Genomic DNA, 20,621 nt, shown 5'->3' with positions numbered 1-20,621 from the left:
GGCCCAACTCTCCAGCGGCTCCTGTGAAAATGGTTACAAGCCTGTAACCCCAGCACATGGGAAGATCAGCAGTTCAAGGCCATTCCTTAGCTATATGAGACCCCAGACAAAGGGACAGAGGGACCTGGAGGAAGGGAAGAAAAAGGAGGGGTACTGGAGCAAGTCATACGACCTCTCTAAGCTTCTGTTTACTGACCTAGGAAACCAAAAGCTGGGGAACAAAGGCTAGCTCAAGCTTCTACAATCTGAGTACATTTATAATCACCAGTAATTTGCAGGTGGTGGCAGACACCCAGAGGACTGCACTATGCAGGGATGCTGGTAAACAGACATTGAGAGAAGGGTAGTATACATGTCACGCTGGATTTCTAGAACACCTGGCCTCTCCCTCCATTCCGAATCTACAGGATCCATGCTAATAATCCAAGCTGGGGAATGGTAGAGGACAAGAACACACAAGGTTCTCTCAGGCTGAACTCACAGAGGTGGTTAAGACCCCACTGTGTATGCTGAGAAGTGTTATTTCCCCCTTCGGGCCTCAGTTTTCCCATCAATTAGATGGGGTTGGAAGAGGGGGCCTTCAAGTTCTTCTAAGGTCTTTCCTATGCTAAGATATGTAGAGGGGTTAGGGCTGGAGAGATAACTCAATGGTTAAGAGCACTTGCTATTCTTCCAGAAGTTCCCAGTACCTACATCAGGTAGCTCACAACCACCTGCGCCTCTACCTCCAGGCGTGTGACTCCCTCTTTCACAGCCTCTATGGGCACTTACACTTATAAGTTACTCACCAACCTACACATATACACACATCAGTACATTTTTTAAAATTAAAAGCATGTGGAGGGGCCTGGGGATGAAGCTCAGTTGTAGAGTGTGTTCTGTGCTTAGCATAGGTATTGTACTAGGTTTGGTCTCCAGCACGAAGCCAGGCTAAAGTGGCACACACCTTTAATCCCAGCACTCTGAAGGCAGAGGTAGACAGATGTGAGTTTGAGGCCAGCCTGGTCACAGAGTAGGTCCCAGTCCAGCATACATGTTAGGACTCTGCCTCAAAAAGAAAAGCAAGCAAACACACATGCATATGCCCATGCTAGTGTGACCAAGACAAACATGTAGAAGACAGGAGACTGCGGGACATTATTTCTAGAGTGGGCATGTCTCCCTGCTCAGTAAACTTCTTTCAGAATGAAGACAAAGAGAGAAAGCTTTTTTTTTTTTTTTTGTTTGTTTCTAGGTAATGTGTAGCAGGGTCGTTTGTCTTCTGTACTTTATTTTCCCAAATTGAGGCTAAAAATTAAGCTAAAAAAAAGAAGACCTAGCTGTGGAGGAAAGAAAACAGAGATTAATCCCACCCTGTTCTTTAAATTCAGTTAAAGACCTGGAAGGAGGAGGAAAAATGTAACTGGACATTCATGGAACACATAATTCTCCAGGCAACAAACAGCCAGGAGCCCAGAGACTTCCCTGGACCAGAGGTGGAGATAGGCCCTGCACAGCCCTGCGCAGAACCGAACCTGCTCCAATCTCTTTCCCTGCAGGCATTTTCCCCACAGTTCCTCGGAGGTTAGAAAAGTACAGGACCTAGACCTACCAAAACCAAAAACCTGGTTTGCCAGTGTCTCCCCCCCTTCCTGCCATGGCCCACTCTAGCCCCAGAGTTCCCCAGAGCCCTGTCTGCCCAGGTGAGGAGAATCGAGAATGTAAAGACACCTGTCAGGCTATCACTTGAAAAAAACGAGGATAATTTATTTTAGGGTCTGCCAAGAAGAGACTATCAGGACAGGAATAAGACTCAGGGCTAGCTCAGACTCTGAGCCTGATCCCCAATCAGGGATGGGAAGAGGGATTAGAAAGTGCTTTTCTGATGGGCCTAGAGGACACATGCTCGCCACCTGATCATAGTGATCATTTATAAATGCTTTTAGGGAGGGACTGGGGCTATGGTGGAGTACTTGTTTGCTATGTGCCTAACCAAAGCTGTGGTTAGATTCCCAGTACTGTGTAACTCCTCAGCAAGCACGCTGGAGAGTTTCTTTTCTCCAAGGCAGAAGCACCTGGGGTTCCCTCTCCACCTCCTCCCTTCCCTCAGGCTCCAGTGTCAGGAAAGGGTGTCCACAAGGACTTTTGACCCCAGCACGGAACTTGCAAGCCTTCATCTATTCCAATGTTCTCTTGGAATAGTTCTCTACAAGACTTTTCTCAGAAGACATACTCAAACCATTTTTCCTACTTCTAAAACCAGCCACCAGGTTTGGTGACCAGGACACCCCAGTGGCATGACATGCCTGTGACACTTCTTACCCGAGTCTTCCTGCTGCCAAAACACTTATTGGACACTGCTCAGGAGATGGCGGTCCAGAGGTTCATTAAGAGAATTTGACTTATAGACACAGGTCAACATAATACATATAAATATCAGAGAAAACCTTTCAATGTGTTAAAAAGGTCTTGAATGGCATGTTGTTGATTTTTTAAAACTGTGATTGTAATATATAGCCCAGGCTAGCCTCCAACTCATGACCCTCCTGCTTTGAATCAGGAGGGCTGAGATCAGAGATGTAAGTATACCTGGCTCCTAAAAACTGCTTTTCAAAAATTAGATCAATTTGACTTGAAGGATAAAATATTTAATTCTGAAGGCACCCAATATTATCTGATCTCAGAAATTACTTGAGGTAGGTCCTGGTTAAGAGCTTGGGTGGGAGGTACTCTGAGGAGACACCTAGTACATTATCATTAATAAAAGCGAAAGAAAAAATGGATACATAAGTTTTCCAAATAATTACTGTCCACATACCATAAGGTACCCAACATAATGCTTAAAATGCACGGTCAAAAGGGGAAAAAGAAAAGGCACCGGCAGGCAAGATCCTGAGCTGAGCACCCCCCCCCCCACCTACCCCCAGATTCCAGAACCCATATAGTTAAAGGATAGAACTCTAACAAAGTCTCCTGATCTCTAAATGTATGTATGACTTGTACAGATTCACACAAACAAATAAATGTAACCATCGGTCTGGGAGTATGGTTGCTTAGCATGCTCAAGACTCTCAGATCTTGTATGCTATGCACCATAAATATAAATACCACAAAATATAGATAAATGTCTGAAGGAGGAAAAACATTGCAATATATGGCCACTAAATGATTCATAAATTATGTCTCTTCCAATGGATGGGACAAATATCTCAAAGAGAAATGTACAGCGGACATAATAAAATTACAAAGACATTCTAGAGAGCAACAGACATTTTAGAATTTTCATCATGTTAGTCATTATGAAGCACAGAATGTTTAACCACGCTAATGGTCACCGTAACTCTAGCACTCTGGGAGGCTGAAACAGGCAGACCACAAGTTTGAGGCCAGACTAGGCTCCATAAAGCCTGGGACCATATATTAAGAAAAAAAAAGTAATAAATAAATAAGTAAACAAGTAAATAAATAAATAAGTAAATAAAAGGAGGGAGACAGGCTGGAGAGATGGCTCAGTGGTTAAGAGCACTGGCTGCTCTTCCAGAGGTCCTGAGTTCAATTCCCAGCAATCACATGGGGGCTCACAACCATCTGTCATGGGGATCCAATGCCCTCTTCTGGTGTGTCTGAAGACAGCAAGAGTGTACTCACATAAAATAAATAAATAAGTCTTTTAAAAAATAAAAAAAGAATAAAATCAAATTTTGAGGACTGAAGACAAAGAAACTTCGAGGTAATGAGCACTTACTGCTCTTGCAGAGGACTCACATTCAGTCCCCAGTGCCCATGTCAGGCAGTTCACAACCACCTGTGCAAGCATGAAGGCCTGGGTTTGGATCCCAGAACCCACGTAAAGCTAGCCGGCAGTCACATCGAAACAATTCTCCTGTGGTGTGGTGGTAAAGAGAGACAGAAGAATCCTACAAGCTTGTGGCAAACAACTGAGATTCCGTCTCAAACAAGGAAGGTGAAGTGACATCCCCACTGTTGTCATCTGACATGTGTCTGTGACGGTTTGAACAAGAACGAATGGGCTCACATATTTGAATTCATAGTGACTATCTGAAAGGATATGAAGGCATGGCCTTGTTAGAGGAAGTGTGTCACTGGGGGTGGACTTTGATTATTTAAAAGTCCAGGCCAAGCACAATGTCTTTCTCTTTCTGCCTGCAGATCAGGATATAGCTCAACTGTTTCTCCAGCGTCATTGCTGCCATGCTTCCTACTGTGACAATGGACTAAACTTCTGAAACTGTAAGCCAACCCCAATTAAATGCATTTGTTTATAAGAGTTGTATTGGTCATGGTGTCTCACCATAATAGGGCAGTGTCTAAGATACTACACAAAGAATTCTACTAATTGTGAAAACTGTGAACACCTGACTTTGAGAGAGACTCTGAGATGTACAGGGCTGGCTGACATGAGAGGCTCTGCCAAGAAGATAATGTGTAACATTTTAACACTGTAACTCTATGTTAGGTATATAACTAAAAAAAAAAAAAAAATCAAGCTGTACATGCAAGGATGCTTGTCAGTGTTTAATTTCTAGACAACCACTGAGCAATATCCCTAGTCCTCAAATTTTACTTTAAAAAATATTGCATTTATTTGTATGTGTGCACATGTCCAAGCCATGGCACATATGTGGAGATCAGTGAACAGCTTTTGGAAAAGTTCTTTCTCTCCTTCCACCTTGTGGATCCTGGGAATTAAACTCAGGTTATCAGGCTTCCCTGTTGAATCATCTCTTTAACCTTTAATTGTAATTTCTAACAAGAACAACAAAATTTGACTGCCCGCAATATAACACCAGACTAGCAGAGTTTATGGCATAACATCACACAAGCCCAATTTTAAAACATGCATGTATAAAATATGTAGACAATCAGTGGTTAGGTTGGCAAGATGGTTCAACCTATTGGTAAAGGCATTTGCTGCCAAGCCTGACAACTCCAACTGCCAGTACCCATGTGGTGGAAGGACAGAACTGACTTCTGAGAGCTGTCCTCTGACCTTTGCATGTGTGCCATGGCAACAGTTACTTACCCACAACACTAAATAAATGAAATTACACACACACACACACACACACGATATTACAGGGGATTTAAATTTGATTTTTTCTTTGAATTTTCTGTCTTTTGATCTTCTATTTTAAGCTTTCTTGAGTGTCAGTTGGATTTTCTTTTTAAATTGGCAGAAACATGCAAATTAGCAACAATGACTATATTTACTATACTGACTGGCTACGTTACAGAGAGAGAGAGGAAAGCATAGAATGTGAATATTAACTTTTTTAAAGATGAGGTTTTTATATAACTATGGCTGTCATCAAGTTCACAATGTAGACCTGGGCTCAAACCCATAGAAATCCTCCTGTCTCTGTTTCCTGAGGGCTGGGATTAAAGGTATATGGCCAGACAACTCATGTTATAACTGTAATTCTGATATTTTCTCCATTTCTTTCTTTCTCCCTGACCTTTCAGTTTTTTGAGACAGGGTTTTTCTCTGTAGCCCTGGCTGTCCTGGAACTCACCCTATAGACTACACTAGCCCCAAACTCATAGAGATCTACCTGTGTCTACCTCCCAAGTACTAGGATTAAAGGTGTACACCAACATCACCTGGTTTGAGAGACTTCCTTCCTTCCTTCCTTCCTTCCTTCCTTCCTTCCTTCCTTCTTCCTTCCTTCCTTCCGACAGGGGTCTCAAGAATCTCAGGCTATCCTCACTCTCTGCGTGGCTAAGCATGATCTTGAACCTCTGATCCTCTTGCCTCTCAGAGACCTGGGATTACAAGTGAACCACCTCACTTAGTTTATGGGGTACTATCAATCAAGCCCAGGGCTACCTGAATGTTACTCAAGTACTCTGACAACTAACCTATGTCCCAGCCCTTCTAAACAATGTCAAAACTATGTTTTCTGCTATAAAATATCTATTATTTTTACTAGTATCAAGATGGTGCATTTGCAAAAACCTTACAAGAGAACATCTGGGATGCCCAGAGGGGTTCCATGAGAACCCTGGAATCAGAGATACCCTGTCTCAAAATATCAAAGAACAAGAATACATAACCAAAAATATCTAGGGGTGAAGGGTGTGGCTCTGTGATAGAACACCAGCCCTATCGTGCCAGGCATCCTGTGCAAGGGTTCAATTTCTATTGTAACATAATAAATCCATAAACATCCAAAGGGAATATAGTAAGTTAACACAAGCAAATGGATGGAACCACAGAGTGGGTCCTTGTCTCTCTTTTTAACATCTTTGATGGAGAAGATGTTCTTTTAAATGTATGTGTTAGTAAGACCTCATATGCTAGTAAACACCTTTGGACATTGGCTAACTAACGGCGGAGGGGGGAAGGGGCATGGTGAACACAGCCAAAGAAAGGCCTTAGAATGGGAAAGGGGACACACACACACACACACACACACACACACACACACACACACAGAGTCCCTGTTCAGCAACAACACCTCACAGCGCTGGGTCATCAGCGCACACAGGACATGGCCTCAAACAAGACCCACATCAATTCAGTGGGCTCATCTCTCCACTCTCAAGTTTAAGCAAGAATCAGGGAGGGGAGCAGGGGAGGGTGACGGGCTGAGGAGACGATGAGGAGAGAGACTGCACAGACGTTAAAGCCGGTAGCATTCAACCTTCAACAAGTGAGAGAGGATAAGGCCGGAAGCCATTTCCAGCACCCTGTGCTTCCAGTCAGCTTGTCACCTGCCATCAGTGGCCATCAAGCCACCGCAGGAACAGTAAGTGTGCAGCCCACAGGGGTGAGCAGTGCCTTCCCCAGGGACAGGCCAGCAATGTCAGGGGCACATTCCACGCAGAGGTAGCCCAGCCACTTCCATCTGCAGTGAGTTCTAGACATGGGCAAGGTCAGATCCAGGATTCTACAGAATGAAGGCAGCCTTTCATGAGGGCTCAGCTGCCCCTCCCAGACTCCAGCCCACAGCAGAGCGACCAGTGCTGGATGATGGAGTTAGATTCTTTATGAGGCAATCCAGGAGACAGTGCTAATGCAGTTCCATGATCAGGACAGAGACCAGTGAAGCTCTATCCAGCTGCAGTGTGAGACAAAGGAAACACTCAAAAACGGGGACATGGGTGGCGAGATGGTCGGCTGGGCAGAGGCACTGATATCAGTGACCTGAATTCTACTCAGTGAAAGAGAACAAGCCCCTCTGACTCCAAGTGTACAAACACAAACACATACACACACACACACACACACACACACACACACACATATACACACAAACACATATACACACAAAACCAGATACATACACAAAACCAGATACACATACAAACACACACACATACACACACACACATACACCCACACACACATATGCACACATACACACACAAAAACACATACACACATACACAAACACATACACAGACAAATACACAAAAAAACCCCACATACATACAAACACACACACATACACATACAAACACACAGACTCACACACACATATACACACACCCTGTACATAAATATAATCACTCACACACAAACACTTGTACATAATGTAATCACACATGTACAAATACACATACATATACAGACATAATAAAAAGACTTTAAAAGGAGTATTAAAACAGTCAGAGTACAAGCCTACAGTCTCAGCACTTAGGAAGTTGAAGAAGTATCTTGGGTTCCATGCTAACCTGGGCTACATAGGAAGATTCCAGATCAAAACACAAGGAAGACCGGAAGACCTGATGGTTGCCCAACTGTCATCAAGCCGGGCAGGTCACTTACCTTCCCCCTTTTAAACACCCCCACCCCAAATCACACTTTCTCCTTTTACACAAGAAATCACTGAGACCCTGAGAATAAGGAACGGCAGGACACTGTGCTAGAGCCACCAGCTGTTCCCTGGCAGCTGGAAGCCAGACTGAGCTGGGCGGACCTGGGCCAGCTGTCACTCCACGAAGGACAGCAGTGCAAGTACCAAGAGCACCAAACAGCAATAGCAGCCATCAACCACTGAGTTCTGGAGGCACACAAAGATGACCCACCCTCGGCTTTCCCTCTCTTCTTCTCTTCCCCCTTCTCAAGAGTCTCATTCTGTTGTTCAGGCTGCCTCTCGGCATACGGAGTAGGTCTACAGGCCCACAGCACCACTCCCAGTTCAGTTTTCAGTATTTCCGTTACCTAGTGAAATCACGTAGGAAGCCACAGAATCTGACCCTGTGCCTGACTCCTAGTCCCAGGTCACAGGTAAAGAGGCCCAACAGGGTCTTGCATATCCTCTGCCAACTATCCCACGTGTCCCCTGCACCCAGGTTACAACTCTACAAAGGCCGCTACCTTGATTGAGGTATGTCAAGGTCTCTTCATGTAGCTTCACCGCTGGAGAGGTGGCGGCACACAGCACATACTGTAGGGGCGGCAAGCGCGCCCCATTCTCAGGAGACAGCTGCGGCTCCTCTTGCTTAAAGATGGGCAGAGCCAGCACATCACTGTAAAACACAGGAAGCTGTGGTCAAGAACAAAGCCCAGGCACAGAGCAACATTGGCCAAGATAGATGAAGGCAAAGACAACTTCAGAGTCCAGTGTGACATACTGGCAGGCTGGCTCCTCATCCACGCAGCCCAAATCCAAGATGAAACTATTACTGCCATGATCCTAGCTTTATCCACTGGCGCTCACGAGATCTGTTCACCCAAGGTCTAGAAAAGTGAAGTGTAAAGTTGTCCTCTACTTCCCCAAACCGAGTGACAGAAACCAGCAGCAAATGACCTTAGAAGCTTGCTTGCTTTTCTTTCTTTCTCTTTCTTTCTTTTCTCTTTCTTTCCTTCTTTCTTTCTTCCTCCCTTCCTTTCTTTCTTTCTTCCTTCTTTTCTCTTTCTTTCCTTTCTTTTTCTTCCTTTCTTCCTTCCTTTCTTTCTTTCTTCCTTCCTTTCTCTCTTTCTTCCTTCCTTTCTGTCTGTCTTACCTGTCTTTCTTTTTCTTTCTTTCTTTTTTTTTTCTATTTTCCCCCCTGGGGAAGGGATAGTCACTCAGGGACTGAACCCAGAACTCTGTTCATGCCAGACAAGTGCTTTACCACTGAGCTAGACCCCTAGCCAAGGGCACCTCATTTCTTGGTAAGCACTCTCACAAAACATCTTCCTGGACAACCATCTGAACTATTTCATTCATTTTTTTAAACATCATGTATCTATTTAGTAGGTATGTGTGTGTGTGTGTGTGTGTGTGTGTGTGTGTGTGTGTGTGTATGCTGTATGTGTGGAGATCACAAAAGAACTTGCAAAATTTAGTTCTTCCCTGGTATGTGGGTCCCAGGGACTAAACCTAGGTCAAACTTCTCAACTTTTATTCTTGAACCAACTCTATGTATCAGCAGTAGGCAGTACTCCATTAACTGTGAGCTACACATCTGAAGAGCCGTTTGCTTCCTTGCCTAGATGGCCACACACCTTCATCTCTTCCAAGAAGGGGATGCGCTGGCCTGTCTTGCGTTTCTTTAGTTATTTGTGTGTGCCCAGGCACATGTGAATGTGAACAAATGCACACGCAGCACGGGGACACACATCAATATCAATATCAGGGGACAACTTTTGGGAGCTGGTTCGTTCCTGCTGCCATGCGGACTCCTGGGATTAAGCTCTGGTCATTAGGCTTGGCAGCAAGCATCTTTTTTACCTGCTGAGCCATGTTGCAGGCCTATAGCTTCCCCTTTTAAAGGTCATAATGAGCTTTCCAAAATACCATGAAGATTTCAGTTTTCTTATCCAAGTAGCAAATCTTAAAATATTCAAAAAGCTGTTTCCTTCACCTGTAAATAATGCTCCCTACACCAAAACCCATCAGCCCTGGACAGGGGAGACAGTCTGTAAATCACTTGCTTTACAACAAGGACCTAATTTCAAGTCCATAGGCCACGGCCTACAAAAGCTGAGTGTGGTTAGTGACTAGCTACACATCTCCCAGTGCTAGGGAGAGGTGACAGGATGACCCCTGGGGCTCACTGGCTAAGCAGTTTCGTCTGTCAAGCAAGTTCCAGACCAGGAGCTCCAACCTCAAAACACAAATTTGCATGGTGCCTGAGGAACATCACTGAAGTTTAGTCGGCAGCTGTGGTGGCCCTCGCCTTTGATCCCAGCACTTGGGAGGCAGAAGCAGGTGGATCTCTCTGTGAGTTCGAGGCTAAGCTGAGTGAGTCCCAGGACAGCTAGGACCAGATAATGAGACCCTGTCTGGACCCCTCCCACACACACACATACACACACACAAGGCTCACACACACATCAGCCTCCAATCACCCTGTTACAGAGGAACTTGTTTTTAGACTTCTTCAGGAAGGTATCAGTATAGAGCCCAGGCTAGCCTTGAACTCTCAGACTCAAGGAGCTGTCCCACCTCAGCCTGAACGAACTTCAGATGTGTGTACTTACAAGGAACAATAAAATCCCTGAGGATCAGAATGGCCTATGGGCAGGTGAGACTTCCTTAAAGATTCTAAACTAAGTTGCCACAGAAACAACTACCAAAAGATGCCCTGCCCTATCTTGATGACCCTCCTCCCACCATGGGCCTGGGCCATGAATCAGATCAGCTGACCCCACTTCACTGCTCCGTCACTGGTACGATTTGTTCCCTGCACAGCATCATAAACGAGTGTCTATGAAATACAGCAGAGCACACACCCCAACAGTATCTAACAAATTCTCAGAAAGCTTGCCTTTGGGCACACCTGGGAGACATTCCCTGTATGGTTTGTTTGGTTGGTTTTTTCGTTTTTTTTTTTTTTTTTTTCCCTGCTATTCCTGTCTGTTGCCCAAAGTAGAGAGGGTGCAAGGCTGGCCAGCTTCATTCTCACCAGAAGCCAATCTTTCACCCTTTTCCAGCCTGGGCAGTCATTAAGGAGCACAGAAAGAAGTAAGCCATCCTGCTCCCCAGAAAATTGCATAATTTCATGTTTGCCCAGACCATGTAAGTTAATAACCCATGCACTGTTACTTTTAAATTAAAAAAGGGGGGGGGGAGTTATTAAGAGCCATCATTCAACAGTAACTTGTTTCTGGCTTGGTGTCCTTATTTGCCAAGGAATAAAAGTCACCAGAACATCAAACAGAAAGGAGAGGGAGGGACTAAAGGCCATCCACTGTTCACTGAAATCAGATGGCTCGCAGACTTTCTAGCAGAATAAAAAATGATAATAAAAAAGGAGGGCCGGAAGTTATCAAGATGGAAGAACAGGTGAAAGGCCCAGGGCTTGTCCCAGCACTGCAAAACAAGAAAATAAAAATATAAAATTAAACTTTAAAATTCTTCAGAAAAAAAAAAAAAAAAAAAGGAAAGCAGAGGAAAACATCCTTGCTCTAACACAGCGCACAGGGCTCAAAGAGGTCAAACTATTTGAAGGTAAAGAATAAAAACAACACCAGCTTCCAGTGGGGAGTCTGGTCTTTACCCATTGCTTCCTCAAAGCACCCAAAGAAACAGTGCAGCTTTGTAGCAGCTCAGCCCCAATGTTTGCCTTCCTCCTTTCATGCTATGTCAAAATCTTAAAAGTATCTGCATTAGCTCACAGACTTCCATCTCAGGCACAGATACAAAAACCACACCTCTCCTCTAACAAGGATGATGTTTTATGCAACTAGATTTCAAAGACAAATACTGAGCTCAAGGTCACCTTCCACTTCATTTTTAAGAAAGGCTGAGACAGATATCTAATGGCAGGCCACTCACTACAATCCAAAAGGGACTGCAAGTAACCCTATAGAGTGCTAAACAGCATCTATTTATTCTGTAGCAATTTTAACTGTGGACTTTCCATTACCTCAACACCTCCGGGGTCTGCAGCCCCCAGACCCTAGACTGATTGCTACTTTCGATAGTTTGGAGTTTTTAAAAACAAAAACCTGAAGATACACCAGTGAAACCTCTCAGCTTTCCAAGAAGGGATGCCTTCCTCGAAGAGTTCTGGACATACATGAATCAGAAGCCAGAAAGTACAAATAACAGAAAGATCCAAGAGGGGAAGCTTGAGGGTCCAAAGAAGCGCTTAAGTTTCTGTAGCTAGGGCTGAGAACCCCTGTGATGCCTTCCTGAGCCCACATTAAACACCCTTTGGGTTAAGTAAGGCACATATAATAAACTGTGACTAGGATGGAAATAAAGACAGGTTGAAGCTGGTTCTGGCGAGTTCAGAAAAAGAAATGCCTGCCTATTAGCCCTGCAGCCAGCTGTACCACAGCAGGGGAAAAAAGAATCCCACAGTCACTGAAGCAAAGTGGGGGGGTGGGGGAGGTTCTACTTTCTAAAAGAGGGAGTTCAGAGAACTTAGCAAAATCCCGCGGGACCCTCTTCCCTTGAAGTGCGCTAGCGAAATCCCCACGGAAGAGGAGATTTCGGTTAAACCCAGTTCACCCGCGGCAGGGGCCGCCACCCCCTGAAGCCCGAGCCCTCAGTTCTGCAGCGCAGACCGGCTCCCGCTATCCACCTGTGGGCAAAGCGGGGCCTGGCTTCTCCGGACGCTCCAGCTCCTGATGGACATGGACCAGGCAAGTTTATTTCTCCGACTGAAGTGGAGAAGCGGGAAGGCTATGAGACCCGGCTAGCCACACCTGTAGCGGCAGAGAGACCTCGGAGGGACGCCCCGCGGGCATCGGCGCGCCTCTTCCCCTATCATACCCTCGGGGTCTCCTGGAGGGCCCTTCCCTGGAGGTCGCACTGGTCATTCAGCGATCGGACCCTGATCGCATAGGCAGGTGTTGCCGCGTCTTACCGCAAGTAGCTGCCAGAGTTGTGCTGGTTGTAGTGTTCGGGCTGCGTGTGCCAGAATAGCATGGCTGAGGCTCCCGCAGCACCGGTTGGGGCGTGGCACTGAGCTGAACGCAGCGACCCTAGCCGCTACCCACCCCAAAGCAACACTCGAATCCGAGTGGGCTGCGGCCGGCGCTTTTTATCGGCTGGCGGGTGGGCGTGGCATTGGGGCGTGGTTATCTCGGGCCGGCCCCCACGGCTGGCACGGCGGGAGGGTGGCGCTGAGACGCACCTGCCTGAGCTGTGCCTTTCTGGGAGCTCTTACTTGTCCACTGACCCTGGGGACACAGCTACTCTCGCTGTGGCCTACTCGCCTCTCAGCTGAGCCCAAGGCAGTTGCTCAGGGCCGGATTGTGACCAGTAGTACCTAAGCACTCTCCTTAACGTTCCTTGTTTTTCCTCGCGCTGAACACTGACCTTTTAGCCTTTTTTCCCTGTTGCTTTTACCTGTCTTTAACTTCATGGCTAGCTCACCTAGCATACCGTATATAAAAACGCCTAGCCTACCCAAAGCCCTAGGCTCTATGCTCAGGTGTGGTAGAAGAGGTCTCTAATCCCAGCACTAGTAGAGGCAGGAAAATCAGAAGTTCAAGGTCATCTGCTACACTGTAAGTTACAGAAATACTGGAGACCTTTCTATAAAAATAAAAGAAAGTAATTCCGTGCAGATACCACGAGGGTTGTGACAACCCTGCTTTGACAAACTGGGCTTGTGTGAGAAGACAGGATGGAGAAGTGTCAGAAACATGTGAGGCAGGGAGGCATTAAGTCTTTCTTCCTCTCTCTCTCTCTCTCTCTCTCTCTCTCTCTCTCTCTCTGTGTGTGTGTGTGTGTGTGTGTGTGTGTGTGTGTGTGTGTGTGTGGAGTATTAGCAACTTGTAGGAATCATTTCGTTTCTTCTACCATGGGAGTCTGGGTACACAACTCAGCAAGGGCCTGTGCTAATGTTCCTTCCAACTTTCTGCCCCTTTAAGATTTTGGATGTTTTTATAATTGGCTTTTGGAAAGGTGAGTCTGAGTGTGAATGGTAGGCCACGGGCAGATGGGCAGGTAGAAAGGTACACGGTTCCTAGAGGTGGACCCACAGGGTAATGTCTCAGGACCTCAGTAAGGCTTCCGGGAAGTGATTGAGTCTGTGGAGACCACCTGGGCCTGCAAACATAGGCGAATTAAGTCCTCCTTCCTGTGCTGTCCCTGGGCTCTCTCCAGCCACAGGTTGCTGCTCTGTGAGAAACCCTCCTGTCGCTCCTTGTCTGCCTCTCCTCCTCTACCTGTGCTGCTCTGGCTGCTCTTGGACGTCACATGTCTCAGGGGTTGGGTAGCATTCCTGTACCTGTCACACCCAGCTCTGTGGATGTGTGACTACACAAAGGCCATTTTAGTTCCGGAGCTCTCCAGGGAGACACTGGGAGAAGCGATCACCCCTCCCTTTCCCAGCTCTCTCCCAGATACGGATACTAAAGAATTCTGTAATCCACATCCTGACAACTAAGTTCTCCACTAGGGGCCAGAACAGGGGCATGCTTTCAAAAGGACAGCACCCTAGGATAAGGCCAATGAGCCACCCCTTTCAGAGGCTGTCATCCTACCAGTGTGCAAGCAGCAGATGACAGAGGAAGTGTCACACAGGGAAGTGAAAACTATTTTAGGAGCTGTGTGTGTGTGTGTGTGTGTGTGTGTGTGTGTGTATGTGTGTGGTGGCGAGAAGGGACTCAAGGACGGACAGTTAAGCTCTCCAGGGTGTGGGTGTGTGGCCTTAAAGCTAACTAGCCTAGCAGCAATGAGTGTAGGAATGCCCCCCAGGCACACAACTAGTGTTAACACTTGGAGAAAGGGAATCCACAAGGACAAACAAGTGCCTAGGGCTCTGACTTCACCATTGAGCGGCAGGTGTGACCATGGGGGTTAATTTACCCCAGGTTGTTTGGACCAAGTTTCTGTATTAGTTCTCATCCTTTCCTTCCCAACTGGGCTCCTTTAAAACTTACCCCAGACAGACTGCTAGAAGGTACTCAGCCAGATCCCTCTGTCCCAGCCCTAAGATAAATCTGTTGGAGAGGAACTGCTTTGAGGCATTCTAGCCCCTCAGAGTTCTAGCCAACACAGAGATCAGTGGACACCCCCTCCAAACAACAAGCTGAGGTGGGAACCAGGATCCAAGCCCTAAGAACCTAAAACTAGGAATGATAAGGCTTACAGTCTGGGTTGTCACAAGTTTGCCGGGAAGAGGAGTGTGGATCCTTTTGTCCAAATGTGTGGCAGGTGACCACAAAACCTCAGCCTCCGGAGGGCAAAGGCAGCCTTTTGATTCCTGCTGGGAGGATAACGACGAATTTGAGCTTTTGACTTCTCACTCTTTGGGAAACAATTAGTTTCGTACAGTGAGGGCAGATATGCAGATGAGCCACCCTTCACTGGTCTCTATTTTGTAAATGTCTGTGATTTGCATAGATGGGAATATTGACTTTATATATTTTTTTTAAATTTGCAGCAGGGGGCATGGCTTTCAGAGGGCAATTTGGGGGACTCGATTCTTGCCCTCCAGCAAGTGGGTCCCAGGGATCTGGTCCAGATTGTCAGGTTTGGAGACAGGCACCCTTACCTAGCTAATGGTGAGTCATTTCACCAGTCCAGTGGCTAGAATCTTCTTGACACCTTCTCCCACCTTCTGTGAGCCCGGGATTCAGGAGGTGGACACCACCGCTGAGACACCATAGCCTACACACCCAGCTCCCTGCCGTTTGATGACCACACTCCCAGAGTTCTTTTCTTCACCTGACACTGAAAAACAAGCAAACAAACAAACTTGACAACATGTATGTCTGCCCCGAGAACAAACCCGAGGATCCCTCAAAAACAAAAGTAAGCCCCCCCTATTTTTGCAGTCTCTAGGAGTCCCCCATTTTATCAGTTCCACCAGGGACTTCCAGGATATGATTTGAGTGGGTGAATAGGGCATCATGGTGGCCTGCAGAGGAGCTGGGATTTGGCTGGAGGAAGAATGTGTGAGCATTTTTTAGGGAGTTATTGAGAGCTCGGGGGCCAGCTTCTGGAGGAAAGTGGGGAAACAGTGGGCGCCACTCCAGGCTAAGCTAAAATGCCTTTCACTACTGGATGCCTTGTGGGACTCCAGAGACCAGATGGCAGTAGGCCGCCAAGTGCCCTATCCAAGACTGGACACATCGGCTGGGCGTGTTGGCGCCTCAGTACTCTCTGAACTCAAAGTCATTACTGATAGCCAAGCTGATGAAGCCTCTTGGAGCTGTCATGGATCTTTAGGTAAAGGTGAAGCGGAACAAGCTTTGCCAGTGACTCCTCTTGGCTGAGCACCTCTCGTCCCTTGTCCAGTCACCTTAGCTGCCGTAGTAGCAGGGTAGATCCTCACGAGCTGGTTACAATTGCTTTCTGTTGCAAGGAACAGAAACCCGAAGTAAGGGCAGGCAAGATGATTCAGCAGTCAAAGGTGCTTGCTGCCAAGCCTGACTGTTGAATTCTATCCCCGGGGCCCGCAGGGTAGGAGGAGGACACTACTCATGCTAAGTGTCCTGACTGGCACGTGTACATTGTGTCAACAGTGCGCCCACACCTGTATACGCAGACACTCAATAAATAATAAAATGTAATTAAGAAAGAAATAAGCGGGAGGGACTGGGCACATAGCACAGTTGGTAGGGTATTTGCTGAGTGTGCTCGAGGCCTTCGGAACTCCACAAAGCCAGCCACAGCGAAGAGCGGCTAGAATCACAGTCTCTGGAGATGAAGGCAGGAGAGTCAAAGAGTTCAAGGACATCCTCAGAGAGTTTGAGGTCATCCTGAGATACAAGAGACACGGCCTCAAAAAAAAAAAAAAATCATTTAAATGACAGAGAAAGGTCTCCCTGCATCAAATTTCAGAGGTCAGTAGTCAAAACCACATACCATTGTACCTCCGGCACCGAGGGCCACAGATGGGTGGGGCCACAGTTCAGTTGTATCCAGAGAGCTTAGAATGCACAAGCCCGGAGTCCATCTCCAGCCTGATAAAAAAAACCAAAACAAAAATCTGTGGCATAACCTGTTAATGACCCACATACTAACCAAATGAGAGATCATGGCTTTTGGAAACAGGGTCTCATGTAGCCTAGACTTAAGAAGCCAAGGATCATGTTGAACTTCTGATCCTCCTGCCTCTACCTCCCTCTAGATCACAGACAGCTGCCACCAGTAGCTGTATATAAACTTCATGCATACTAGCTTGGTACTACACCAGCGTCAGCAGCCCCAGAGTCCCTCATTCTTACAGGGTTGCCATGCCCCCTTGAACAGGCCCAGCAAATAGTCCTGGGTGGAGTTGGCCACTTGCACTTTGGCACAGTGCTCTCCTGCCAGGGCCAAACAAGGAGCCTGTTATCAGCGCCGCCCCTCCTTTTGCAAACCTCCCTAGTTACAAGTGCCAGCCTCTGAGACAGACCACACGGAGCATCTCTTCCCCAGGGACAGGGAGCGGTGGGAGGGCAGTTTGAGGAGACTGTAGTAACTCCCTCCCTGGGTCACAGGAGGAGGGAGGAAAGGCGTGTGCTTCCCTTGCGTGTGCTCAGGCACCTGGGGTTATCGCTGTCCCACATCATGAGTGAGAAATGACAAGCTCCGGCTCAGCATCTTGTCCAGTCCTGTAAGGCTTTCGGGCAGTGCAGCCATACCTGGGCTGGTGAAGTCTGCCCTGAGAAGCTAGGCCCTGTCTGTTGCTCCCAAATGAAAGAGAAACTAGAAAGAAGCTGGAAGATGTTGGCAGTGGGGACTCTCCAGTTCAAGAAGCAAGCCAAGGCACTTTCAGTGACAGTCTTATTTCAATTGTGTGTGTGTGTGTGTGTGTGTGTGTGTGTGTGTGTGCCTGTGCCTGTGTATAGTTATAGCATGTGAATGCAGAGGCCAGATGAGGGCAGCGGATCCCTTGGAGCTAGAGTTATGTTGTTTATGAGCTGCGTTATGTATGCTGGGAATGAACTCAAGTTCACTGCAAGAGCAGCAAGAGTTTTTTTTTTTTTTTTTTTCTCTTAAGATTTATTATGTATACAGTGTTCTGCCTGCATGTATACCAGCAGGTCAGAAGAGGGCACCGGATCTCTTTGCAGATGGTTGTGAGCCACTATGTGGTTGCTGGGAATTGAACTCAGGACCTGTGAAAGAGCAGTCAGTGCTCTAACCACTGAGCCATCTCTCCAGCCTGCAGCAAAAGTTCTTAATGGTGAGCCATCTCTCCAGACATCTCTGAGATGTTTTTGAGCCACAGACCAGCTGAGGACCCTGAGTCTCCCATGGAACCACAGTTCTCTTCTGTTCTTTGGGAGTTGTGGAAGTTAATCTTGGCCCATTGAATAACTTCTGCCCTGTCCACGTGATTTTGGATCCCAGAAGAACAAAACGTCGTCACCCACCCAGGGCTACAGCTCCCAGCTGCATACATACATCAGGGTCAGGGTCCACTTCTCACACGTGTTCACACGTGTTGTTCAGAAGTATGATGTGATGGTTAATATTGCTGCTGAACTTGGCAGGATCTAGAATCACCCAGGACAGAAAACACTGGCGCACGTGTGGGGGAGTTTCTAGCCTGCTTTAACTGAGGTGCAAAGGTGCTCTCTAGCTGTGGGTTGGTGAAAGTGAGCTGAGCACCAGCATTTGTGAATCTCTGCTTCCTGATCTGATGAGCACAATGTCCATCAGAGATCTGAAGCTCCTGCCACCACGACTTCCCCATCATGGTGGACTGTGTCACCTCAGACTGTGAGCCTCCCTTCCTCTGACTGCTTTTGCCAGGTATTTTGTCTCCACGATAAGGAAAGTAAGTGACACATTCTCCGTACCTCTCCGCGCTCGCACCACATGGTCCAGCGACTCCAAAATGCCCTCATTTGGAAGCTATGCCACCATGTCTGAACCAACATGAGAAAACACTGCAGTCGTGATCTCAGGAGACAGAGGCAGGAGGATGGGAAGTTCAGAGACAGCCTGGATACAAAAACACCTCGTCAGGAAGAGAAAAAAGTGAGGGAAAGAGAGAGCCGTTGAGACATTTCTCATTAAATGCGCATCTTGTCCCCCAGCCCCCGCCGTGGATCCTCACTTAGCTCAGGCTGAGCTCGAATTGTCACTGAACATTATGCTATGTAGCCAGCAATGGCTCTGGACTTCTGATCCTTCGTGCTGGGATCCCAGGAGTGCACTACCACACTCAGTTTATGCAGTGCTGGAAATGGAACCCAGGACTTAGTGCAGGCTAAGCAAGTATTCTATCTGCTGCTCATAATAAGATAATATTTATGGACTACAGAGATGGCTCAGTAGTTAAATGAATGTGTACCAGAGGGCATAAATAAAACAAAAGTGATTTTTTTAAAAAAAATATCTTTTTTGCTTTGTTTTTGTTTTGTTTTGGTTTGGTTTTGAGACAGCATTTCTCTGTGTGGCTCTGGCTGTCCTAGACCTTGATCTGTAGACCAGGCTGGCATCAGATTTAGAGATCCACCTGTCTCTGCCTCCCAAGTGCTGGGATAAAAGATAGTATTTATATTTACTGTTGCATAGATCTTTACTGTGCATATTTAGAAAAAAAAAGCATAAGAAAACACACCAGTGAGCCTGTTTCACTTCTCTGCTTAGCCCCTGCTCTTCCCAATCCTACCTGTGTAAGGCAATCTGTGCATGTTGCTAGTTTTGCAAAGTGGGCACTGGAGGAGCCAAGCATGTGGCTCACTCTTGTAATTCCAGCATTTAGGAAGCTGAGGCCGTAGGTCTCATTGTGTGTTCAGCCTAGCCTGGGCTACATAGTGAAACCCTGTTTCTCAGCAAACAAAGAAAGAGAGAAATAGGAAGAGGAAAAGAGACCCAGATATGATTTTTCACTCCTGTGATCCCAGCACTTGCAAGGTGGAAGTATCAGAAGTCTAAGGCTAGCTTTGGTTATATACTCAACTGTGTTAGAGGCCTCTATGGGCTAAGACACCTACCCCCACCACCACCCCCACCACCTCCACCCCCACCACTCCCACCACCTCCACCCCCACCACCACCACCCCCACCACCTCCACCCCCACCACCACCACTCCCATCGCCACCCCCCACCACCACCCCCACCACCTCCACCCCCACCACCACCACTCCCACCACCTCCACCCCCACCACCGCCACTCCCATCACCACCCCCCCACCTCCACCACAACCATCACCACCACCACCACCACCACCTCCTCCACACCCACTACCACCACCTCCACCACCACCACTCCCACCACCACCCCACCCTCCCACCTCCTCCTCCAAAATGAAAAAACCCACGAGGGGATGGGATTAACAATGAGCAGTAGTTAATACAGAGACTCATAATTGGCCAAAATGATAAGAACAAATTGACAGTTAAGAGTTCAGCCCCGAATGAGACATCTGTATCAACATCCTCTTCTAGCCTCCGAGAACATTATGGAAGAGGAGGAGGTGGAAAGGATGGGAGGAATGCTGCCATGGAATGCTGTCGTCAGGACAGGACACTGCTCACAGCAGCCGTAACTACACTAGATCCAGTAGAGACCAATCAACATTCCAGCAGACAGTGCTAACAGGACTCAGTGGGTAACTGACTGAATAAAGGAAGAGGAGAGACGTGAAGAGGGAGGGGATGTGTTGTGGGTACTTGGGGAGTGGAAGGGAGTTGGGGGTGGATAGACGTGCCACATACACTGTATACAGGCATGAAACTATCAACTGATAAACAATAGTCTACAAATAAATCTTTTTTTAAGGTAAAATACAGGATAGACTCCTAACACATGTAATCCCAGCATTCAGTAAACGGAGGCA

General features: G+C 47.0%; 1 protein-coding gene across 1 annotated transcript in view; it reads right to left on the bottom strand.

Annotated features, from left to right (window-relative positions):
* TFCP2L1 (transcription factor CP2 like 1) overlaps positions 1-12,812 on the bottom strand; it is a gene marked incomplete at both ends in the record, with an annotated part of 49,890 nt that extends 37,078 nt beyond the window's left edge. Inside the window, 2 exons of the mRNA XM_080918187.1 lie at positions 8,324-8,475; positions 12,751-12,812. Of these exons, the coding sequence (XP_080774313.1) occupies positions 8,324-8,475; positions 12,751-12,812 (214 nt within the window). The remainder of the gene's footprint in view (positions 1-8,323; positions 8,476-12,750) is intronic.
* Positions 12,813-20,621: the final 7,809 nt, after the last annotated feature.

Source organism: Micromys minutus, assembly GCF_963924665.1.
Source record: "Micromys minutus genome assembly, chromosome: 6".
NCBI lineage: Eukaryota > Metazoa > Chordata > Mammalia > Rodentia > Muridae > Micromys > Micromys minutus.
This window is presented reverse-complemented; position numbering and strand designations above follow the sequence as displayed.